Source organism: Channa argus, chromosome 20 (assembly GCF_033026475.1).
Source record: "Channa argus isolate prfri chromosome 20, Channa argus male v1.0, whole genome shotgun sequence".
NCBI classification, from domain to species: domain Eukaryota; kingdom Metazoa; phylum Chordata; class Actinopteri; order Anabantiformes; family Channidae; genus Channa; species Channa argus.
The window spans coordinates 5917564-5943190 of NC_090216.1; the positions used below are offsets into that span (position 1 = coordinate 5917564).

Here is a 25627-nt window from a genome sequence, read left to right on the forward strand (position 1 = left end):
TGTCCATTACGGAAGAGGGATCCCTCCTCTGTAGTTGAAGGTTTCTTACTCTTTTTGCAGTGTAATTGTTTGGGCTTGGGATGTTTTTTATAAAATATTTGAGGCTACAAATAAGGCTCTATCTAAATAAAAGTCGACTTAACTTGACCAATAATGCGCACATGCACAATGAAGTGAACGTTTTTACCATTGGGCTTCCCATAATTACAATTTTAGAGCTAGGTCCTGAACGCAGCATTAACTCCAAGTATGGAGGGTGAGTTTGTTTGTTAGCTAGCTACTCGCTAACAGTTAAATGTTAAAATTGTTGGCCAAGAAATAGCTCTACGTGTTTCTTATTGTGTTCGACTCTTGGTCACAATACTTTATATAAGTTTCTACATTTACATTTTAAAATTGTAACATAAGCTGCAGGAATAACCATTCGTAGTGTCAACGAGGTAGCGCTAAGTAGCTACGTTACCTAGCTAGTTACCACAATAGTTAATAGCTAGCTGTACACTAAAGCGCATTCAGCCTGCACAATAACTGTGGCATCTGTGTGTTTTATTGTAGTGAAATATCATCAAGGGTCCGGTAATTATCACCTGTAGGACCTGCCCCAGCGCGTGATTGGAGGACGGTATGCCACGTGCACACTTCTCGCCACATGAGCACGCAGGAGTTACCTGGCAGGGCGATTTTGTACGGTGGTGATCTAGACTCACTGAGGTATGTTTTCCGTTTCTGTCGCTGCAGATTGCTACCGGTGTGTGCTTGCGTGTCGGTGCTGTCGTTCAGACACTATCCGTTTGTGCATGTGCAGAAATCAGGAGGTAACTCCAGGAAGGTTGCATCAGCTCAGTCAGGCATGACTCAAGTCTCTACTGCACTTTGCTTGTGAGATTCAACTCGAAACACCGCCATATGTCTGCGTTAAAAGACCTACATGTATGATGTAATACCTTTTAATTTAAAGGGAGCTTCAGATCCGGTCGGATTCATCAGTTGATAGTTATCCAGATGTATTCAAATATATTGGCTGCATTCTGGCCTGTAGATCCAGTTTGTCAAGACTTTCTTCAACCCAAAGAAGCTTCTGTTAGCAGCGGTGGAAAGTAATTCTATTCATTTACAACTACTGCACTTTACTATAGTACTTTTGATACCAATTTGTTCAGTACTTCTACAGTACTGTAGGGCAATAATGTACTTTTTACTCCACAGCAGCAGTAGTGGGTAATACCAGCTGACGGTTACTTTACACAGTAACATTAGTACATACAAAAACAGAGAACGAGCTAACGCAATGCTATACAATAGATTTTCCACTATTAAAACTGTAACTATTAGTTGACAGAACATTAATTAAATCAGGCTTTGTCATAAAAATGATTTTGCATGTTTAACGTAATGATTTGCTCCGTTTTTCTTGCAATTGATTTAGTAATTACAAGTAATTTACAATCATAAAGGCACCAAATATGGCTGAAAGTAATAATCTGCAAAATGTCATTTCAGTTTGTAGCTGTAATGCATATTTCGTACTATTTTCCTTAATGATACAAGCTAAATAATCAGTGCGTCTATAACCCATAAAAAAAATAGTCACTAGTTACAGTCCTGTGGTTAAAGTTATTTAATTCCACCTCAAATAATTATGAAGGTAAAATGATGCTTAGACATTAATGAACCGGTAAAAATAGCATTATTATATAATATATAACACCCACAGCAGTTGCTAGTTTTTCATTGAATACTTTTAATACATTTAAGCACATTGTCCAGGTTATAGATATTTTTATAAACTAAGGTAAAATTGTTAATGGCTTTTACTTGTGATTACGTTTTTTTACTAATATTACTTACACCACTGCTAATATGTACCTCCAGTTTGTGTCTGCTATCCTATTTCCATGCAGTACAAACCTATAGTGCTAAATCAATGCACCAAATGATTGATATTGTTCATTGTTTAATTTAATCGCTGAAAAATGCAATTCACAATTTCTTAGAGCCCACCATGATGCCTTCATTTTTTTGTGTTGTCTGACCAACAGCACAGAATGTAAATTAATAATTTTACTGTTAACGTTGAAACAAAACAAAAAGTCCCCATTAGTCTTTATGTATTTACATACTGTACAGTGAGAAAATTATTTTCAATTTGGGAGCCAGACCTGATGAAATTACAGCATTTTGGATTCAGGTTAAATTTCTTTCAGATAAGCAACGTATAATTCCACTCCACCTTCCTGATTCTAGCATCTGTTATTAACAAACTGCATGGTGTCACTTAAAGTTGATTCATTTAGTTATATATTTCCAGATATGTTGCAGTGGCTCTGCTGGTAGAGTTAGTAGAGCCCAGTGTCCCTGGACAAGACACAGAATCCCCATCCCCAGACATGCAGACCATCCCCAGACACGCAGTGCTTGTCCCATGTTCGGGACAAATTGGGAAGGGTTGCGTCAGGAAAGGCATTCGCCATAAAAACTGTGCCAAATCAAAAAAAAAGGTTCTAGTTTGTCATCAGACATAAAATCGTTTGCTGGGTTTAGCTGCTCAAATGTGAGATTTTATTGCTTTTTTGTACAGATTACTTTCCCTTAAGCTTCAGTGGGTCTTTATGGTACTTTAAAAATAAGCAGCTCAAGAAAATATCCATGTCCAGCCATTATGAGCCTTTAGAGAGCACTAATATAGTCAGTTATTTACAAAAGGTTAGAATGCACTGAGTATCTGTTGTTGTGAGGTTTGTCTACCTATAATAAATAATTAGTACTATAGTGATGAAGATGTATGTTGGGATCTTTAAATAGCTGGAAGACCCGAAGTCAGCAGACTCTGGGTCCTCTGGCTGTGTAATGGGAAGCAAAGTGCTGCAACTGCAAAAACACCAAAACGACAACCTGTGGAACCATTTACCAGAGGGTGGTCAATGATTTCTAGTGGAAGTTTGGGGCCTTGAGATCTTTTACAGAGCACCAGGAGGTTGTGTTTGTTTAGGAAGATGGTGGGTTTGAACCCAATGGCACCTGTGAGCAAACAGTACTTTCCACCAGCTTGGAAAGGGGCTAAAGCCAGAATAGCACAGTACGGGGTGGTAAATGATATACTGATGCTACACTTGTGCCCACCAGAGCAGGAATAGGGTCGAAGACTTGCGAAGGTTCAATGCCAGTATGGAGAAATTAATAAATTGGGTCCATAAAATGTCAACATAATGCTTATATTAAACAACCTTCAGCCCCAAATCCCAAGATATTAAGTTTACATTTCCTTAAAATTAAAAGGAGCCAGCAAATCTGAGAGTTTGCAGCTTTTAAGTAGTTCAGTTTACATTTAGGACAAAGAAAAGCAACTGATTCTCACATTTGAAAACCAGGAAATATTTTAAATTTTTGCTGTAAAAAGGAGTAAAACAATTATGCACTTAACAAAACAGTTGCAGAAGAAATTTCTCTCAATTCCATGAGTTATTTATTTTTAGTCCATTTATTTTGTGCCTTTCTCGCTTTAGACATTACAATGGTGCACGTAAGGGAAAGCTAATTATTCAACTTGTATAATTTAGAGTTTATTTTACTGTTTTGGACAATAAATGTAGGTATCGGTTGTTAATATATAATTATTATTACAACTGGCAACCGTTTCAATATATAATTTAACTTCTAGCTGAAAAACCGCACATTTTTAAAACTAAGGCCAAAAATGTGCTCACATGTCAAGTTTTATACAGCAAACAGCACCCCAAAATATTCAGCTCACTGTATTATTTAGATTTTGGTTTTGGATCTTTTAGTTTAAAAATGCCTGATTAACACATATTTGAATAACATTTTGGGAATTTGGGTTCAAAGGCCAAGTAATCTGGCTCTGGCTCTGACCCACTGAACTACAAATTGGTTACTGTTGAATCAGGCTGAGCTGGTTTGACAGAACACGAACCAGGTTATTATAAAAAAAACACATGACATGCATCTAATTCACAGCACATTTATGTCACTAAATAATGTTTGCTGTTTTTTTTTTTTTTTTTTATCATCCAGGTTTTGACTGGTGCTGCTGTGTAACCTGTAAACAGACTTCTAACTTTTTAATGCATAAAGCTGGGACTGCTTTTTAATAACCACGATGGCTTTGAGGTCATTCGACATAGATGAACCACGATGGGATCAGTCTACATTTATGGGCAGACTGAAACACTTCTTCAACATTACCGATTGTCGAACGGTGCTCTTACCTGACTCACGCTTAGATGAGGCCAAAGTTTTAGTAGAAAGCTGCAGGTAAGAAAGTAGAAATAAGTAAAATAATTCTATTAAACTCTATATGATGTGAAGAGCAAACAAAGAAGATGTATTACTGAGTAACTATTTTACTTGCTACATTGTAACCTACACAACCTTTGTACACAAGCAGTTTCGGCAGTCCGCCATCAACAGTAAAATAATATATGTAATTACACTATTGTAATAAATTCTCAGAATAGCTGCGGAGAATTTTCACACCACAAGTTGTATGCAAATGTTGGTTTAACTTCAAAAACATGTTGAAAACATGCAATACAAGAATATTCCCACAGGTAATATGAAAATGTCTTTAAATATCCTGCGTTAGTGTGTTCAGTGTGTATTTCTTCCGCTATATAGAGCAGGATCCATCCCTCCCGGCACCACAGAGGAGCAGCTCTACTATGCCAAGAAGCTGTATGACTCAGCCTTCCACCCGGACACAGGAGACCGAATGAACCTCATAGGCCGCATGTCCTTCCAGGTTCCTGGAGGCATGGCCATCACTGGCTTCATGCTGCAGTTCTACAGGTTGCATTGAGCTGCATTTTACCACACCCCGCAATTTCACAGAGGAAATTTTAGAGGTTTCATAACCGTCTGTTTCTAGGACTGTTCCTGCTGTGGTGTTCTGGCAGTGGGTGAATCAGTCCTTCAATGCCCTGGTCAACTACACAAACCGCAATGCAGCCTCCCCAATCAGTCTCAAGTAAGATACAGTGAGACTCCATTTTAACTTTTGTGTCTCCCATCCATATTCATTCCTAAAATAAATACACCCCTTGATGCCCTTCATGGGTGTCATGCAAGTTTAGTAGAATTTAAGGTTTTCACTTTTATATTGTTTTATTTTGTGTACTTCTGTATATACACAGCATAAACACATAAAACGTATTATATTGCCGTATTCTGACACAGCAACTCCTGATTTCAGCAGTAATAAAATGATTAACTTAAATGTGTTCTGTTTTTGTTTGCAGACTAGAAGCTCACTAGTGTCAAAGGTTTCCATTTACTCTTCTATGGTTATTTTTGCAAATAAAACTTTCCTAAAAAACAAAGCAGAATATGCAGCCTTACATAGCAATTTTAGCAACTTTGATTATGCTAATGTCTCAGTGGTCTCAGTAGTGCACATTTTCTTATAACCAGGTGTTGTTCTTGCGACTAAACACTGAAACCAAAGTCGGAAAAATTGAGGACATGAATATGAAAGTTATTGCATGAGGCCCATTCTGTGTAACACTGAGGTTAAACAAACACTTTGAGTTCCTTTAACTTCCTCATAAATGACATTAAATGTACATATCAGTGATTATCCAAGGCATTTGCCAACACAATGTTTACACATCTGATGTCCTTTGTCACTGTTGTGTCTCTCAGGCAGATTGGAGTAGCCTATGTTACAGCAACCAGTACAGCGTTGGCAACAGCTGTTGGGCTCAACCTCTACACAAAGGTACAAACACCACTGACTATTTGCTGCTCAAGATTTACTAAGAGCTAAATGTTTTCTAGGATTGATTTCATCCTTAATTTGTCACAAAACTCATCTTGGTAATTTGAATCACTGAATGCCTCTGCTGTATAATGCGTTTGAAAATGGTGTAGTCTTTGATTCTAAAGCTCTACACATTTTGTCAGATTCAGTGTAATTCTCCTCAGGTTCCTCTAAGTGTCCATCCCGATTGTGCAACCAAACAACTCCAGTGTTTTTGTGCAGTTCTGCTTTTTTAAATTGGAAACAGACAAAATGGCTCCTGTCTGTGCACAGCAGAGAACAGAGTGGTGGAAAGCAATACTGCACAGACAAGAGATAGATATGTAGCTAAGAATAAACATAATCTACTGCTTCCCGTAACTTACACAACAAACTATACAAAGAAGATGTCAGGTGCTCACCTAATTCATCATGAGCAAATTAAGGTTTAATGTCTTGCTCAAAGACACTTCGACACACAGCGGGGAGGAACAGGGACTCGAACCACTGACCCTGTAGTTCATGGTGAAACAGAAGGGAAACTATTGTAAGTTCTTTGAACGTGGTGTTTTATGTAAATCTGTCTTATTGTCATTTATAGGTTTGTTGAAGAAGTTGGTAATGTTGCTGTGGCTCAAGGAGCACTGAAGTGTGTGTGTGTGTGTGTGTGTGTGTGGGGGGGGCGTATTTGTTTTCTGTTGGGTTCAAACATCTTTCCCCTGAATCAAAGGCTTCCTTTAACCAAATCCACTTTTCCTGCAGAAAGCTCCACCTCTGGTGGCACGCTGGGTACCATTTGCAGCCGTGGCAGCAGCCAACTGTGTTAATATTCCCATGATGAGGCAACAGTAAGTCCTGCTGTGTTACTCTTTGAACATTGTGAAAAATTTGGAAGTGGGGATTATTGTGCACTATATTGCATTGTGCAGATTTCATAGGTGGTGTGATGTACTAAAATCAAAGTGCCTTCTTCAGAGCAGGCATGCTGAGAAACCTCAATCACACCACTGTGTTGTATTTCCTGTGTTAGATCCTGCACAAGATGTTCTTGCAACATTTTGATTTAAAAAAAATGGTGATTCATAAGTCTTAAAAATGTAATTTCATGCTGACTAGCTCATTATCTTATTTTAGAGCCAACATAATATTTTTGGAGTGACAAAATGTGTTTCTGTGAAGTACAAATTTAAAAATAAAATCTTATTTGTAGCTATTATTGCACTGTGACAATGTTAGTCAGAGTTGTATACTGTACACGAGACTTATGGTATATTATTAAATAATTAAAGGGGTCTCCACCTGGTGTACATTTCAGTTGGGAATAAAGCTGAATCTGTAATGTCTCTAGATGAGCTTTGTCACTTTATTCAGTTATTCAAAACTCAAGAGTTTGGGCCACACAATTTTAATGTATGTTATGTGATCATCTCAAGGTCATCTATGAAAAGTGTAGGAGGGGTGAAATATCTGAACAGCTGTTTGCTGCATTGCCACGAATATGCTACTGACAAGTATTCCCCCCCACCCCTTAAGTTGTATTTAAAATAGTGGTGATCCTTTAACTTTTACTCTAGTGCCATCATCAGTTCATGAAAATGTTAGCAGCAGAGGATGGGTGATAATACAGTTCCCTTTTGTATCCTAGATAAATTAGTCAATAAATGAATATATATCTAGTAGTTCTCAAAGCAATAAACAAACAAACACACAAAGTCATGTTATAATATTTTTAAAAACTTTTTCAACAGATTATTTATTTATGTATTCTTAAAGCCAGTGAGCGCTTTAAACATTTTTTATTCATCATGACGTTAGATCTAAAAAAATACATGACAAAGACACATTAGCATTGTTTGATAGGTCTTACAGCTCCCCTCAGTAAAGAGACAGTTTGATTACAGGCCTTTCCCTGACCTCTGCTGAATAGCTGATATTTGAAACAACAACTTTTTTTTTACCTGTTGTATTTAGAAATGACTTTTTAATAAATATTTTAAAGTTTCTTTTTCTTTCTGTTTCTCAGGGAGATTCTGAATGGAATTGCTGTCACAGATGAAAATGGCAATAAACTGGGCCACTCCACGGTAGGCACTCCGCATACACTTTTAGGACCCTTTAGGAGCCTTTTTTTTAATGCATACGTGTAGAAAGTGTAGATACAGTTCACGTATTGTCTTCAGATCCTGTTTAATCTTTTCTTTAGAAAGCAGCGATAAAAGGCATCACACAGGTGGCCATCTCTAGGATCACCATGGCCGCACCAGGAATGAGTATGCAAAGAAGTTGCCCAATTTTCTAAATGTTGTATTAAGTTCTTCATGTTATTATGTCATGTTTAACTTTTTTTTTCTGTTCTCGTGTCAGTTATCATGCCCATCATCATGCAGAGGCTGGAAAAATTCCGGTTCATGCAGGTTAGGCCTTCACTTTGACTTCCATTCTCCTGCTAACGTTGGCAGTATATAACAGAATGTTGTACTAAATGTTTTTTTCCTGTTTTTTCTTTTTTTTTAGAGAATCACATATCTCCATGCACCAATTCAAGTGATGATGGTGGGAGTGTTGTAAGTAGAGCGGGTATAATGGGGTCTCAGGAGATTCTCTGTGGTTCATGGTGGATACTAAGTTTTTTCTTTTCTTCTTTTGTTTTTAAAGTTTGATCTTCATGGTACCAGCTGCCTGCTCCTTGTTCCCTCAGAGATGGTAATTGATGACAAACAGATTATTTTTTTCATTAACATAATATATAATGCACATTTAGCTTGTACAAATGTTCTTTCATCATCAGAAGTAATGCAAATGGGCAAAGAGTGTAGTAAAAAAATAATATATAGCAGGGTTTGATAAAATAAAACCAATTACATAAGTGTAAACGTTTGCATTCCCCTTGATAATTTTAATAAAATTAACTTGAATTTATTTCTGAAGACGGAGCAATTGAACTTTGTGAATGTGCATAAATCTTATGTTGATATAAAAAAAAGTCTTAGTTTTAATCTTCTCCCTATTTCAAACAAAGGGGATGATGAACCTTGATAAAACCTAAACCGTTGTCTAGAAATTATTTTTAATAGTCTCTTAAATCTGATCACATAGTCCAAAAGGTGTTAAATGATAAATCCGTATTGTTGATTTTGTCAGACAACGTGACAATCATAAAATAGCTATCTGATCAATGTTGCTCTACAGCAGCAGATGAGTTTCTGTTGCCTGCTCAACAAGTTTATGGCCTGTGACAACAAACATTGCGTAATTGAGTCAATTTGTTTTGAAAAGTAAGACATAAAACATAGTTATGGGTCTGCTGACATAAAAATTTGTAATTATGATAGTGAATTTAGTTACTTTTTATAGAAAATATTGTTATTTCCAGCTCATGCTCTCATTAGTGATGATTACATCATATTTAGTTTAATCTAAAAATTTCTGCACAGGGAAACCAATTAGTATTGGCTTGTTCTGACCCTGTTTTTCTTGATTTCTTTCTCTTTTTCTTCTGCCTACACACCCCAAACTCTCCATGTCCAGCTCATTGGCTGTGTCGAAGCTGGAGCCAGAACTGAGAGACTCGATTGTGTCTCAATATGGAGACAGGATACAACAAGTGTACTTCAACAAAGGCCTCTGATGCTGAGAGGTCTGAGTATCATTATGTGTTCGACACACAGGACCTGTTACGTTTATCGGCTATGTCTTAATTTTCCAATTATGTGTAATGATGAAATGTTAATTTCCGTTTTCACGTTCAAATTATCTCTTCGGTAGGAACGCTTTGGGATTTTTGATAGTTATTTCACTTTATAAAAATCTGCTTCTGCTTCTTTATTAGTGTCTAATTATGCCTGTGTTCTTAAATTAAACATGACAGATAAAAGGGGGCTCTGTGTACTCCTGTTGAGAAACCAAATTATCTCACATCAGGAACACTGCATTACTTTTCCAGATTAAAGTTAGTTAGTTTCTCCTTCATGGTCTGAGTCACCTGTTTTCTTGGATGTTTTCTGGCTGTTTAATCTCTCAGTAGTGGAAAATGCTCCTCCTGCCGCCAAGCCTTGTTAAAATCTGTGCCTTTCACAAAGTGGCAGGAGCAACAACGCTGCTGGATTTTCGGTTCTATGCATGAGGCAAATCTCTAAGGCCGTGGAGTGAGACAAACTGTGATAAATGGAATTTGTGTGATAAAGGTGGAGGATACTGCCCTCTTCTGCCAGACTGGTGTTAGATGTATGAATTGCTGCATGATTTCTCTGAGAGGTTTGCCAGTCAAACCATTTCACTGTGGGAACTTGTGTCACAACTCTGAATATAAACTGGAATAAAACCACACACATCAAAAAATACAGCAGTGTGTTGGTGTTTTTAAATTATGTTTTGTCAGTGTTTACAGGGTTGAACTGGTCCAGTTTAAGTTTTATGTTTTTGATGAAATTCAAATAACCTTTGTGGAAAAAACTGAGTCACAAAGTTAGCAGTTTACAAACAAGGCATGAGAGAAGGAAAACAGCATTTGCAGTGACAGATTTATGAGAGACGCATGACTGTTTTTGGTTGTAATTTATTAAAATGTTTTATTAATGGTTAACATTAACGTCAGGCTCACAGGGAAGCTGCTCATACTGGTGTGTTGGCTAATTACATTAGGTTAGCCACGTGTCAGATGTGTTAGAATTCAGCACATGAAGGTCAAATTATTTCCAGGTCAGTCTTCTTAATGTGTACATGAAATGACTAATTTAGACTTTTTAAACTTATGGCAGTGGTGTAAAAGTTTTATTACATAATTTACTTCAGTACCCGATGCAGAATTTTACTTTGGAAGATTATTTCTACATTTACCCATAGAATGGCTCATTTTTCATCAATGAAAATAATATTACTGGATTTTTTTTTTTTGAACGTTTCAGCTGTCAAAAATTGAGCCTATTTTTTTGACTTTATACACTGATCGTATGCTTGAATCTAATAATTATAATTTGAATGACTTGTATATGTATATGGAGGTCTGTAAAGTCTTAGTATTATTATACTTTAATTTTAATCTCAAACTGAAAAGTATCTCTATACTTGAATGTAGTGGAATAAAAGTACATTTGCCTCTGAAATGTAGTGAAGTCAAAATATGAAGTAGCAGAAAATATTTAAGTAAAGTAGAAATACCTCGAAATTGTTCACATTAAGGTTAGATCAAATCTTACCAGGTGCAACAATAAAGTCATGTGAAGATACTGCATCAATAATGTGTACGGTAATGTACCTTATTCTGAAATTGAATCATTCTGCATAATGAGTACTTTTATGTGGTACTTTAAGTATATTTAGCTAAGAATTTTTTTTCTTAAATTACCTTTTTGAATACTTCGGTCTTCTTCCATTACCCACAACATCCAGAGACTGACCCAGGGTCATGGACCTTCCAGCCTCAAACCGGGGAGGCAGCAGAGCTCCGTTTGCTACAGACGGGGACGCGGCGCCCCCCTCCGGTTTCACCGCGTTCGCCGGGGGAGGAGTCCCAAAGGCAGCTTTATAAATCCGCCTTGATCTCACAAACGAAAACAGTCGTTAATAGACAGTGAGAGATCACGCCGTTTACCGTCACCTTCAAACCGGGGCTGAGTGCGCAGACCGTCCGCTGTTGTTGACGTCGCAACGTCTCCGTCGGTAGAAAAAAAGCGAAAGGGTGACGCTGCAGCCTGCCGCTGGATCTAGACTGCAACGCATCTGCGCAGCACACAACTACGAAGAGGCTGAAAACAAAAATCATCGCACCAGTTTTTACCAAAATGCCGTTTTCCGTTAACGGCATCCTTTGCACGCTGGCGCTGCTGGTCCTGTGGCAAGCGGAGGAGCTCACAGAAGCGTGCAGCTGCGCTCCGGTACATCCGCAACAGGCGTTCTGCAACGCCGAAATAGGTGAGTACATCGCCGTTCACTTGTTGTTGTTGTTTGTTTGTTTGTTTACTTGGCTCATGTTGCGTCAGGCTCCTGCACAGATGACGGGGGGCTGCAGTGGCGGTTTGCAGCCGCTCAGCCCAGCCCCGGTGCGTGCTGAATGCGCTTGCAGGGTCTGCCCGGAAACCTCTGGAAGGTGGAGGGTGTTGCTCCTCGAGGCCGTGGCCCAGCCAGCTCACGTTGCATTCAGATACACACGCAGATACCAATGTTTTGTTTTGTAATGTCATGTTGTAATGACAAGTTCAGACCTCTAAAATCCCAAAGTAGCCATTTGGGAATCGGGGGAAAGCAAGACTCCATTATATGCTTAATGGAGGCTTAATGGGCTCTTGCTTAAGAGGGAAACACAAACATGCTTATTTTGAAGTCTCCATACAATTGTAACACCTTAGCAGGGATTTTGAAATAATGAGTTAATGGTCCCAAATAGTCCCAAAATCCTCTACAAGAGAATTATACTGTTGCATTTCATGATATAAGTGCACTATTTGTCCATGTCAGTGTATTACACAGGAAGAGCTCTTGTCCCATCATTGTGCAGAAGATGTCAGTGTGTGTTTAGCAGGCTTCACCCTCAGCAGCCCCAGGATGACACAGCAGCGTCTCCTGGCTTCTGCAGGGCAACGTGGCACAAAGAAAGGAGGAGAGACAAGGAGGGAAAGAGCAGAGAGGAGGACAAGGGATGGAGAGCGTGAAGAGAAATGTTGGGGTGGAGGGGCTAAATTTCAACCACAGAATATGTCACATCTCAAACTCCCCCTTTTTTTTTTTTTTTTTTTTTTTTTTGTATTTCCATTCCTGCACTGTTTCTTCTTGTGAGGGGTGGTGCTGGGAGGAATTGCAGGAATGTTGCTGGGGTTTTCCCAACTTTGCTCCCGTGCAACACACACACACACACACACACACACACACACACACACACACACACACACACATACACACATACACACACACAGTGCATGCCTGCTGCGATGCATGGTGGTCTCTCTCTCTCTCTCTCTCTCTTATACACACACACACACACTTACATGACATCTGGCTGTCAGTCCAGGGTGTGTTTTGAGGAAAAAGCTGTAAAAGTAACGGTCAGAGTTAAATATGTATGGTATTCTCGTGAAAGAGATTGTCCAAGACCACATTACTTTGACTCTATTGCTTCTTCCTTCTTTTCACTCCTTATTCTCTCTCAAACACACGCACGTGTGTGTGTGTGTTTGCGGATAACCTGTATATCTGTGTAATTTAATCTTGCCAAATGACAACTCTATTTTCAGGTGTGACTCAATTTCCTGCTGAGCTGGCAGGACGCAGAGACAGGATGTCTCACAGCAGAGGTGTATTTGTGCTTAATGTGCTCATGTTGTTTTGAAACTATGCATGAGTCAATAAAGTTTTTTGTCAGCGCTTGCAGAGAGGGGGAGGGGGAGGGGGGTGTTGTGTGTCAAACGCTGTGCAGACTGTTAAACAACCGCAGTTATCAATGTCATTTTGCATTGGATCTGAAGATGTAACAGAGGTTTTGGTGGACATCTGCTTAGAGAAACGCCCAGTTGAGACACTGCAGAACATAAAGGCATGGCTGTAGAGACCGGAGAGGGAGGACCAAAATGGGTTTTGCAGGCCTTCAAAGGCCAGCGTCAGAATAGAGCTGGTTGTCCGGTTGCCCAGAATATGCACGTAGGCAACACTTAAGTGTCATTGTCACAGTTATGTGGTCTGACAATTGGGATTTGTTTTGGTGAAATGGGATCCCAGTCTTTACCCGTTCACACGCATGCTGTACGTGCTGGAACAGTAGCATATGTTTAAGTGTGTGTCAACTTCTGTTTATCATTCTAAATGATGCTCTTGGTCAGGCTGCAAGCCTTAAAAATCAAGCAGTTTCATGCATCCACCACACTCATACACGTGTGTGTGTGTGTGTGTGTGTGTGTATATATACATGTTCAGAGACAAACATCCTCTTTTCATATAAATCTTTTGCCCACAAAGGGGAACTTCCCTGCAGCCGTGCCCAGTCATACTGTCCGGAGGCGCCGGGCAGTGTGGAAGACCCACCTGTCTGCAGGAAAACAGCAGTGGACAATAACGCATGCTCGAACCAAGATGTCTCCATTTATGGAAATACAGACTTGCTTTCATCATTCATTATAAGAAGATCAGTGACTTGGAAGGCAGTGTGCAACGTTGTGATTCCACATCTCATGTTGCTATGCTCAACATAATTCATTAATCCACCACTTAGAGGATTTTTAACACCCCTTCAGTTTTTATACTGATTCTGACTGAAGAACTATGACTATCTGTCAATATTTGTGTTTAAATATACAGTACATCTTTGATGCAGATCAATAACTAATAACCGACAAACTTTATTACTGGAGACAACAATGAAATAATCAGTGAAGTTAAAACACACTGAATATTGAAGCTGACATTTAAATGCTAATGTGTATTGTAGATATGGACAGATTCGGAGAAAATGGGCACAGGCCGCTAAAAGGTCCCCACCCCTCCTACATAGCAGTCCTAGACTGAAAGAGACACGAAATGAATGAATAAATGAGGGTGTCGTTGCCTGTTTAGTAATCCATCTGTGATGCTGGAGGAGCTCAGTTCTACTGAAAAACCTACAAATATTTACAACAAAGCCGCAAGTCACTTTACCCCTGTTTTCTGGGCTTTACAGCACTGAATATTCCCTATACACAATCTGCTCTGCTCCGAACAGCAGGCAGTCACAGCTAGAGATTAGTTTCCGGGAGCATTTAGCAGCTGCAAAGCCAAATATTTCCCTCACAAATCAGAATTGAACCAAGAGTGAATCTGGGGTTTAGTTTCGTCAGGTGACATGCAAAAGGACTTGGAATAATTCCAATTTTGCCAATAAACAACTTTTGCTGACAAGTTTACAACTTTAAATTGACTATATGCTATTGTTGTGTTTACATCTTGTTTCTCTGACCCCAAATGCCAAAAAGCAACTGTTGCTTATAATTTTTATAGTGCCAACCCTGTCCAGATTAATTAGTCAGAATCCCTATAGAGAGCATTTACTGCTTTTCTCTGCTTTACATCATTTACTCTTTATCCTTTTATTGTTTTGGACTATCAAAGATTTGACCTTGGGCTCTTGGTAAATGTCTTTGGTATATTGTGCTTTGACTTTCATTATTAGAAAAAAAAATTTAATTAAAAAAAAAAAAGGTGAATTCACAGATTATCAACATTCTTCCTATGCTTCTACATCTGTACATGATTTCATCCAGAGGAGTATATTTACCAAGAATACAGCCTCTATACTCTGACATCACCTGATCTGAGAAACTCTTCTGCATGACATCATGTGACTTCCCGCTAGAGGCAGAGGCATATGTTGAGAGGGGAATTTTATACCACCCCTGTTTACATCCCAAACTAAAAGCATAGGGTGCAAGTTGCCCTGTGATTACACTTAAGTTGATTATGAATGAACAAGGATGCTTTGCTAAAAATATTCCTGTTCTCTTTATCTGCATTCACGCCAAGCCTAAATCTGCAAACCAAGTATATTGCGGTCAATATTAAGCTACTGATATTTTGATTGGGCTCTAACATTTGAGCTTTTATTGCTTTGGCTGCTGAGATTATTAAAATTAGTCATTCATTTGCTGTCTCTTATGTCCAGGATTTGTATCATGGAAGCACAGGCCTTTGTTCAGATGTGGCCAGAGGTCACGAATGTTGGCCAGATTGTGCTTGAGGGTGGGCTGTCTCTGTTCAAATGACAGGTTAAACAGAAGGCCCACGTATGTCTGGGCCCAAGCAAACCACACCAATACAGTCAGGCCTGTTTTGCTGGTTACTGGAGAATGAAAAAAGAAATGGATAGTCATGCGGTAGATTGGATGGGGGGCACTTAAGATGTGGTGTGTGTTCATATGGAGTTTGCATGGAAAACATTGCGTAGTGCGACTGATATGCATTTATAAGTCATTAAATGTTGTGGAGGGTAGGGGAGCAGAAATATGGGTCAGTTGGTGGTTTATGGAGGGGCTCCTGGCTAATGATTGACTGCTGCTCATTAGACGACTTTAAGATTGAAACTGGGATGCCTGCAGCCCTCCTGTAGTCGTGCTGTTTTAGCATCGCACTGTGTAGTCTGCTGCCTCCGCAACAGGGTGTTTAGACTGCGCAGGATTATCACTCTGGCTTTATTGCAGAGGGCAACTGAGAAGTAAACATGTCTACAACACGATGCAGAAGGACCAGCTCCCATAATAGCAATCCGTTTTGAGTCACAGGGTAATTTCCCCTCAGTATTGTGTCCTGCTGCTGATTCGATTCTTTGCTCATTAGTTTGTGGCTCAGAATGAGGTCAGGAAATGAGAGTGGAAAAACTGTGAGGAATGCAGGACAGAGCCAGCCAGGTATACTGCTGCGTGTGTGTTTGCGTGTACTCTGGCTGCTGCTGCATATTTGCATAAGTATCAGAGTGGTGCTTCAATGTACAGGTTTGCTCGTGAAGAACTGAGATTGGCTTTTCTCAAGCACTGATAGATTCCCTAAAGAAATGTTTTGTTTTTTTTTCCATTGCTTATTATAAATATATTTTGAATCTACCTCTAAATTCCTAATCTGGATTTGTCCTTAAACAAATCTCCTAGCTGAACCTTTACAACCTCCCTTTTTTTTTATATTATCAATGAATCCAATATTCAGGCTGTTTCTAAGCTGCCTTTTTACAAATAGAGAACACATATTTCTGGTCATCCAGCAAATGCAAGTCTGACAGTCACTCTGTTATAGCTTTGTTTTGAGGGCTGCATAAATTCAGCTGAGACCAGCTACAGACCCCTACTTGTCATTAAACTGTCTCTCTCCGCTGCTTGGTGCTGATAGTGTAGAGTGCTGGCCAGCTCTGGCTGGAAAAAACACTGGGGAGGGTGCTGTGACTGGACCACAACAGTAAAGCTGGCAGCCATGAGACCACAACAAAGAGCTGGAATACACAAAGAAATGGGTGATTACTATTTCACATCACACGTAGCCACTTGATCAACTGTCAATATTAAAATATTGCTTAAAGTAGCTTTGGAAGTGTATGAAGCTCTGTATTTTCAGTACTGCATTTCACCACGAGCACTTCTGCTAACGTCTTACAAAATGAATAAACACGAAATATATGGGTCTAAATATGAAATAAAACCTTGATTTACAAAGTTAAAAAAAAAACATTGTGCAGTGAGCACGAGATGATATGGTTGCATAACCATGTGTGATATAAAACCTTTGCCCGATGACACCATTGAACCCTAGTCATACTGGGAAGATTGATAGAAGATTTAATGATCAGTTATTTGTTAAACAAACGTGGTACATCAGCTTGAAACTGATTAATCATTAATTGAAATAATGTTAGTTTCCTTGTTAAAAAAATAATTCAGCAAGTGGGAGAAATGAAAGGGGGGGAGGAAATAGTTAGGGAGGGTGCAGGAAAATAAGAGATGTTATTAACTCTGGGAGCCGAATTTGTGTTTGCTCCAAGCTGTTAACTGAACCCAAGGGTTTAAGAACAACAGCAGTCGTGTGTGTGTGTGTGTGTGTCCACTTTTTTCAAATTTTTGGTATTTGTTTTGTTTTTTTCTCAATTACTCATCAGCATAGCTGAAGTTTGATGTAGTCTTTCTCACATGCGCACACACACACACACACACACTGACACATGCATGCTGAGAAACAGGCCTCTTTCTCATTGTGTATCAGCTTTCAGTTTGCCTCATTCATTAATTCTGGTCCTCTGGCAGGTTTTCCATGTTTGGATACAGGCGTGTTTGTGCTGCAGGCCAGGTCAGTGCATGTAGTTCTGGACCAAGCGTTTTCATCGACTGGACTTGAATCTCATCTTGTTGTCAATGCCATGCCGGTGTGTGCAAACTTCAACTGTTGAGGTTGTTTTGGCTGATATCCCTCTGCCCCTGTGTTAACCCGGGGTGTGGTGTATAGGAACCTGGGGTTTGGGCGGTGAATCCGTTTTAAGAATTTGACTCATGATCTTATCATTAGAGCATAAAGGAAAGCTGACTAAGGCTGCAGCTAATGATTATTATTTATTAAGATGCTGACTTTTTCTCAATTTGTTTGGTTTAGAAACAAAAAGCTGTGGAAAAATGACATGAATGACATTATCCCAGACCAAAAGGTGATGTCATTAAATGTTGTTTTATCTGAGCTGCTGAACAAAATCCCACATTATTCTTTTTTTAATAAAACAAGAACAAAGAAAAAGTAGCAAATTCTCACATTTGTGAACTTGAAAACCCGACATATTTGGCCTTCCTGTTGAGAAATGACAAAAAAATAATTGAATGTTTAAAAAAAGTCACATATCTTATCATTAGTTTCATCAACTAATTAATCAACTGGTTAATAAAAAAACCTTCAGGTAGTTTGATAATTTAGTGATTGTGGGATTCATTTTCAACCATGTTTCAGGTTCTCCGTTTATAATGTTTTTTATTTCTATATATTTATGCTTTTTATAAATATTGTTGCGAATTTAATGTTTTGTGGTTTTTGAAAGTTTGTCAGACTGAAGAAAACCCTGGACACTGATAAACTTGAATTAATAATTTTTTGCTGTTTACTGTCATTTCATTGACTAACTGATCAGAATAACAAGAGGATTAATTGATATTGAAAATATTTATTAGTTTAAGTTTCAAAGTGACTAAGTGACATTGTGCATCTCTGTCTCCTTAATAGTGATTCGAGCGAAGGTGGTGGGAGAGCGTGAGGTGGATTCTGGGAATGATGTCTATGGGAACCCCATCAAAAGGATCCAGTATGAGGTCAAACAGATCAAGGTGATAATATGAGTTCTTCACTTGACAGAATATCCACCACCAACAAAGCATTTTACTGACATGCACTCACCGACTCTGTGTGTTGTGTTTTAGATGTTTAAGGGACCTAACCACGACATTGAGGCTGTCTTCACCGCTCCTGTGTCCGCTGTGTGTGGTGTTACTCTGGATGTCACCGGAAAGAAGGAGTACTTGATCTCAGGTGTGTAGGAGTTTTTGTTTTTCTCCTTGTCTGCAGTGAAAAGTTTCTGTAGGGCATTAACAGGCTGCATCGTAGGTCTGAAGGTGACAGGTTATTGACTTGATTGATACTTTTTAATACTTCAAATTAGTTCTCATTATAATTCTTATAACTATTTCTGCTCTCAAATGTATGTGTTAATGCAGCTGAAGTCTGGGGACAGGTAGTCGCAGTTTTGCCCTGTTTCCAGTCTCTATGCTGAGCTAAGCTGACTGACTGCAGACTGTAGCTCTACACTTAATGCACATATGTGGTGGTATGCATCTTTTCTTCTCCAGATGTGACACAAAGGTATATTTTCTCAAGTACTGTACTCAAGGACAGTTTTGAGGTACTTGTACTTTACTTGCATATTACCCTCTTATGCTTTTGGTCTTTTTCTTTCACATTTATACTGTATGGAAATAGGAAATAACTATACACTCTTTTCCTGTTAAAACCTTTCTTTGATGGTAATCAATATTAGATTTTTTTTATTGCTCCTAATCGAAGAACTATAGACAAAACTTAATGAAATGAATGGTGGGTGGTTCTTCAAATACATTCTCATATATTGAGTTTTCAATGTAGTTTCCTTGTTAAATCTGGACATCAATACAACTTACAGTAACTAAGACCTTAAACATTTTGGATTTTTGCAGAAACCCAAAATTAAATGTGCAAATCGGACTTATACATTCACGTTATTAATGACATCAAGTTTAGTAGATTTCAAAAACACTTTTTATCAGTACCTCAGTTTTGGAGTGTGCACTTAGTTCTTGAACTTGGCTAAAGAACTTGAAGTTCTCAGAATGAAAATCAGTTTCAGCAATTATGCAAAGAATGTGTCTCAGTGATAGGAAAAAAATCAAATCAAGAATAAAACACAAAAAACATGGGCGTTGTCATTAGAATCAGAAAACTATTTAAACTGACAGTTGTGAAAAGCTGATAACGTGATATTTGGACTGAAAATGTACAGTAAGGAAGGAAATGAAGTACATCCAGTAAATCTTATCACAGAATCAGCGTATCACATTGGTACATGTAAACATATTATAGTACTAACCTATTACTACTTTCAGTGGAATACTTTTTAGGCAATTTTACTATAGTATTGAGTTTGTGTACTTGTACCAGGAAGGTGAATATTGTCCAAAGTATTCTCGAAGTACTCAAGAATTTCATCTAGTAAAAATACCAGATAATAAATTGTTTGCTACCATTTTGAAACTGTTCGAATGTGTTGCTTTTGTCTGTAAAGACTTTGTGAAATTAACACTATTTTAATGTGTTAAATCGTTTTACTTGTGACTTTAACTACACAGTGCAGCTTGTTTCCCAAACCAGGTTATTATGGACAGCCTTGGTCATACAGTTGTAGAACACAGTCATCGGTTTGCCACACACCCCAAATGGCCTTAATCTCCTGAGGAAGGGCAATCGTTGCTGCTTTAGCCATTTTCTAGAGCGGAGAGATGTTATCTAAAATCAGTACTTTTTGTTACAGTCAGTTTTAAAAAGCAGCTATCGCACCAACGAACAAAGTAAAGTAGTACAGGATAGAGACCTGAATCACTCCCTGACTCAAATAAACAACAAAGCCCATGCAGTTGTTACCGTAAGCGAGAAAATTAGAGGTTTTAGCAGCTTTAAAGCCAAATTTAACTGGTTCAAACTGTAGATGAAATTACTTTTTTTTTCCCTTTAGCAGATCATTTTGACAATTAAATGATGTTGCCTGGTTCCTTTAAACAAACTGCTGCTGTTTTGAAATAATAGGACCTCTTTTATTTCAGTTCTAATGGCACAAACCATGATTTAAAATACAAACAGAATTGAAAAACAGACACATAATCAGATACTGACCTTCTAGGTGTAATCAGGCAGGCAGACAAACATGAGGTTGGATAAAGACCTAACAGGAAATTTTGTGTGTCGGGGGAGTAACTGTTTATGTTATTATGGATAATGATACGCCGCTGTCTAAACCCCGTGGAGCCTGGGAGTGACCTCGTCTATGTTTTGAGCTCCAGAGGCTTGTAAACTTACTGGTTGCTCGAGGTCAGACAACTGTGAAATGAAAATAAATTGTTTCAATCTCTATGAAAACAACCCAAAGGGAGCAGGGATTTGTTTATGACCTTTTCTATTAAGTTATCTTCTATTTGGTTATGATACACAACCTTTTTGAACTCCAGTGTGTTTTTTCTTTATTCAGCAGCTAAGTGCATATTTTTATCATAACAATACATCGCATTACTACTTATATACTGTATATAAAAAGTGTCACTGGAGAAATATCATGACATTTCAGTTCCCCTCAGATCTACAGAGCTCGTTGTTTCTTGGCCACAACCTTACTGTTGTGCGTCAGTCAAACCGTTGTCATAGCTCCATTTTCAGGCAGAGCAGGCAGCTGTCTACAGGGGAAAAGCTCTAAAGCCTCCACGCTCCACCTGCCCAACATTAAAGAGCCAACAGTTGTTGGCTGGTGAACTAAGTGGAGCATTTATCAACTAAAGAATTAATTCCCTGAGGAGGTGGAAGAGACCAAAAGCTGAGCTAAGAGAGAGGGAACACTGGATTTACATTCATTGCTCTGTATCTGCTGGATGTGTCACAGCAGCTCTTTGCAAATTGATAATAAATCAACAGGTTTAAAGCTAAAGTTTAATGCAAAACCACTTATCTGCCTTTTTAAAATAACTTTATTTACTGAATTAATCAGGGGCCAATGCTCACTTAGGAAACAGATGTCGGCAGCCACTTTTTGTTCAGCTGTTTCCTCCTGCTTCCAAAACTTTGCGTCAAATCTTCTTGTAACTGTCGACGCAACAGGTGGGAGACAGGAGACGGGAGAGCGAGTGGAGGATCATGATGTCACGAGTGCTCTGGTTTCCCCGTCACAGACAGAGATGCACCCACAAACACCCTCCGCCTAATTACACAGAGTTGTAGGGGGAGCGACTGCTGAAGCCAGCAGTTCCTCTCTCAGACACTTGAGCAGCGGGAACCAAAGTTAACTTTCTGCCGACCAGGGCGTCTTTTAAAATGATCATTTCTTTAGTCTGAAAAGCGTCTTTAGTCAGAAGAGCTACAGTGAAACATGAGTCAGTGCCATCTGTGAGGACATAGTGTAAAGACTTCAACATGTTGAGAGTTGCTCTGCAGACAGATCTGTAAACTCAGTTTCCTGTTTTGACTGGTGTTACTGATGTAGGGGGGAAAAAACCTCACAAGGACTGGTCATATGATTAATGCCTATAAGCAGCAGTGTGAGAAGTAACAGATTGAATGTCCATGAATCTGGTATCTGATGTTCGTAGTTTGTGATCTTTTGTCCCGCGAACAGATTCGTGTTGATGCATCAGAAGCTGGGTGTCTTTCTGCATGTACTGTCTTGTTTTGTCTGTCGCTGTGAAGCTGTTATCGATGCCTCTCTCCTTTGCAGGCAAGGCCGAAGGCAACGGGGGCATGCATGTGACCCTGTGTGATTACATCATGCCCTGGGACTCCTTAAGCGCCACCCAGAAGAAGAGCCTGAGCCAGCGCTACCAGATGGGCTGTGAGTGCAAGGTAAGTCAGTGCAAGGCAGCCTGTTTGTATGGGTTCTATCCTGGAATTAAAAAAACAGAAAAGTACCACCAGAGAGTGGAGTGGAGTGGGTTACTGTAAGAAGAAATCCTAAAACCCAGACATCAGGTGGCGTTTTTGCCCTTTTTGTAGTCTTGAAGTCTGTGGCTCTTTTGAATAGGTTTAGAGTTAAATGCCTTAAATAAGGTCAAGGTCAAGATATTTTTATGTTTAGTCTCATCAGTAAATACCCAGCTCATGCTGTTTTTGAGCTTTTATTTGTCTTAAAAAACTAATTGCTACAAGTGGCTAAATGAGATTACGGAGGCTGTCGGGAATATCAAACACGATCAGGCCAAACACGAAGACTCATCTAATAACTAATCCACCTTTAAGCCTCAGCTTATTACTCGTGATTACTAACTTTATAAGTTCACTATAGGATATCCAATCCAAATGCAAATAGAAAAACTACTTTACAATGTACTTCCTATATTATACTTTATAGAAATAGAATAATTTGTTGGCACTGTGGTTTGATTGGCATCATAAAGCTACTGCAACAACCAAAAAGTACAATTATTATTATTAAATATTTTAAATTTGTCTTATCTTTAAATCAAGTTGTGACTGAGTAAATTAAGCTCACAGCATGAGGAGATTGTTTTGTGTGATTTTTTTTTTTGCAGATTGTGCGCTGCCCCTCTCTGCCCTGTGAGATCTCTGCTCCCGAGGAGTGCCTGTGGACAGACCTGATGATCGAGAAGCTGGTGCACGGACGCCAGGCAAACCACTATGCCTGCGTGAAGCGGGCGGACGGTTCCTGCTCCTGGTATCGTGGGGTTGCGCCGCCCAAGAAGGAGTTCCTTGACGCAGAGGACCCTTAGTCATTCGGCACGCCTGACTGCCCACTGCACAGCCTGATGAAAACATTTGTAAATGGTTCCATTAAAATTAAATATAATAACATCAGGCAGGGGAATATCTGGTGAAAAATAAAAGCTAATATGACTCAAATTATCTGCCCGTCTAAAAAAACAGCCTTTAGCCTGTTTGTATTTGTTGTGTGTAAGCATTTCACTCAGAGTGAGCAACATTAACCGACGCTGAAGAGGCTCGGAGGTTGTTCTCAGACACAGCGTCTCTGTGTAATCGAATAAAATAGCATCATGAGACATAGACTGGTCAAGTGATGATGTAACTTCCTCCTGAGGCTGGCGTCAGGAGGATATTGTTGCGACAGAGCACTTCCTGCCCCGCGAAGCTCTTTAAGAGCTCCGCCAATCAATCCCTGATCTACGGCAGTCATTCGTTACCCATCGCTTCTATTTTTATTACCTCATTCTCCATTTTATTCCAAAGCCAAATTCCAAGTTGCCTTTTTTATTTTATTTTATTTTTTGTTCTTTAAATGATTGTCTCCCTCTTTCCAAACACTGCTTTTCTCATCTTCTCAGCTGAGAACTAGTGACGTTGGACACCAACAACGCCCTCGCTTTGTTTTAACTAGAACACATGGCTGATCCTTTTCTGACATCATTAAGAGAAACTCTTTTCTGGCAGCCTGTGACCATCACAGGCCTCACTGGACCAGTCTATGCTGTGTGAAGATGAGTGCTCCAAATTTAAACCTGCTCGTGAGGTAAAACACCTCTTCACTGCCCCACAGTCCAATCAGAAATATCCCAAATTCTTCATTCTTCCTCCTGGTTTCTTCTTCTAATCAGCCCTCTCTCACATCTATCCCCAGTATGTAGCTGTAGAGTACCTATGCATATACATTTGTTGTTACTTGATTATTATAATTTACTGCATTAGAACTAGATTTGCACTTTTTGAGGATGAGTTAAGTAAAGACAAGAGCCTGTACACTCTGATATGACAGTTATTGTTGTTCGCCCAGACCGACAGAGCCACCTCAGGTGCAGATATTTTGAGTGTTTCTGGTGATCATGTTCACAAACGCAAGCGTATTTTTGCAATCTTTGTCGTAACAGATAAAAATCATACTTGCAGTGAAAGAAGAACAAAATAATAATTGGTGTGTGAGAGATTTGGATACAGAATAAGGGATCTTTTTGCAGATTTTATGTGTGAAAGAGAAGCTAAAAGCTCTTGTGGGATGTTACTTCAGTGTCTTTGTATTATCTGTTGATTGTAAATGCAAACAGCAGTTTTATGATTTGTCAATATACTGTATTCTCGCAGATAGTTAATTTCATGAGTAATAAGGTTGCTTAATGTTAGCTTTTCTTTGTTTTTTCTGCTCCTTCCAGTTATTCATGAAAGCTTTATCGCTGTCCTAGAAAGCAAGTTACTCAATCGAAGTTTACAGTGCTGTTTTATACACCTCAAGCTACATTAACATAAAAATATATATATGATGGACTATTAGAGGCCTAATTTAAAAGTAAACTCTTTCCATTTTCCATTACTTTGTATTTTTCCAGTGTTATTATTATACCTGTCATAATTTTTGTGGGTTTTTGCCGTCTTTGTCTACGATGTCATTAGCTAGAGTGTTGAGCTGAGAAGGTCCTCTTGCGCTGGAGTAACGTGAGAGCGAAAGAGATACATTTTTGGAGAGGTTTCTTTTTTATGGAGAGGTGTAGAGAAATGGGTTCATTGTGTGACAAGAGGACTGTGCATGTGTTTGATGTTTGGAGGACAAAATATTCAGTATTATCGAATAAAAACCACATGTTTGAAAGAATAAACGCTGAACGCTCATTTGGCTGAACGTGTGTGCTGAAATGACTTTTGCTCTTCAAATGTGCATCAACCTGACAAATATTAAAAATGTCCCGTAGTGGTTTGTTTCGGCCAAACATATGAAGGCTTAAAGTGTTTTTTTTTTTTTAATTAACTTAATAATTTTAACTTTTTGTAATTATTAATAATATTAATACTTTGTAAAGATGTAAAGACATTTTATCATAATTATTACTATTGTTTTTACAGAAATTAAACAAACCTGCTGGAGGGCCTGGTGGCTCAGTGTGTAGGGTTGGGATACAGAAGGCCGGAGGTTTGATTGCCTCCCCACCAGGTGTGGCCCTGCCCAGCATTTTATTTGTCCAGATCTCTATTTATTCAGCCTTGACATTTACACATACCTAACTGTACAAATACACCTTAATTGCTTCATTTGTTATGTACATTTGATCCAAATTTCTCATAGATAAAAGTTCTGTTCACTAAACCCGACAAACATTCAAAATGTCTGCAGATACAGTAGTTTGTTTTAGCCAAAGGTATTGAAGCCCAAAATGTCCA

The 25627-nt window shown here is 38.8% G+C and overlaps 3 protein-coding genes across 4 annotated transcripts in view; 2 read left to right on the plus strand and 1 right to left on the minus strand.

Moving 5' to 3' along the window:
* Nucleotides 1-726, minus strand: part of arl3b (ADP ribosylation factor like GTPase 3b) — a 14727-nt gene extending 14001 nt beyond the window's left edge. The window contains exon 1 of the mRNA XM_067487343.1: nucleotides 588-726. The gene's annotated coding sequence lies outside the window, so the exon portion shown is untranslated. The remainder of the gene's footprint in view (nucleotides 1-587) is intronic.
* On the plus strand, nucleotides 572-10095 carry sfxn2 (sideroflexin 2). 2 transcript variants are annotated; one of them, XM_067487340.1, is made up of 12 exons: nucleotides 572-711; nucleotides 4033-4272; nucleotides 4636-4806; nucleotides 4886-4984; nucleotides 5659-5734; nucleotides 6518-6603; nucleotides 7779-7839; nucleotides 7959-8025; nucleotides 8120-8169; nucleotides 8270-8319; nucleotides 8411-8458; nucleotides 9284-10095. In XM_067487340.1, the coding sequence occupies exons 2-12, from the start codon at nucleotides 4118-4120 to the stop codon at nucleotides 9381-9383; spliced, it is 963 nt and encodes a 320-aa protein (XP_067343441.1). In that variant the 5' UTR covers nucleotides 572-711; nucleotides 4033-4117; the 3' UTR covers nucleotides 9384-10095. The 2 variants fall into 2 exon arrangements, with proteins under 2 accessions (XP_067343441.1, XP_067343442.1); XM_067487341.1 differs by lacking the exon at nucleotides 572-711 and adding an exon at nucleotides 866-1097.
* Nucleotides 10096-11238: 1143 nt separating this feature from the next.
* Nucleotides 11239-25081, plus strand: timp2a (TIMP metallopeptidase inhibitor 2a). The gene is made up of 5 exons (XM_067487342.1): nucleotides 11239-11665; nucleotides 18452-18552; nucleotides 18646-18754; nucleotides 22230-22354; nucleotides 23041-25081. Exons 1-5 carry the CDS (start codon nucleotides 11536-11538, stop codon nucleotides 23236-23238), a joined length of 663 nt encoding a protein of 220 aa, XP_067343443.1. The 5' UTR covers nucleotides 11239-11535; the 3' UTR covers nucleotides 23239-25081.
* Nucleotides 25082-25627: the final 546 nt, after the last annotated feature.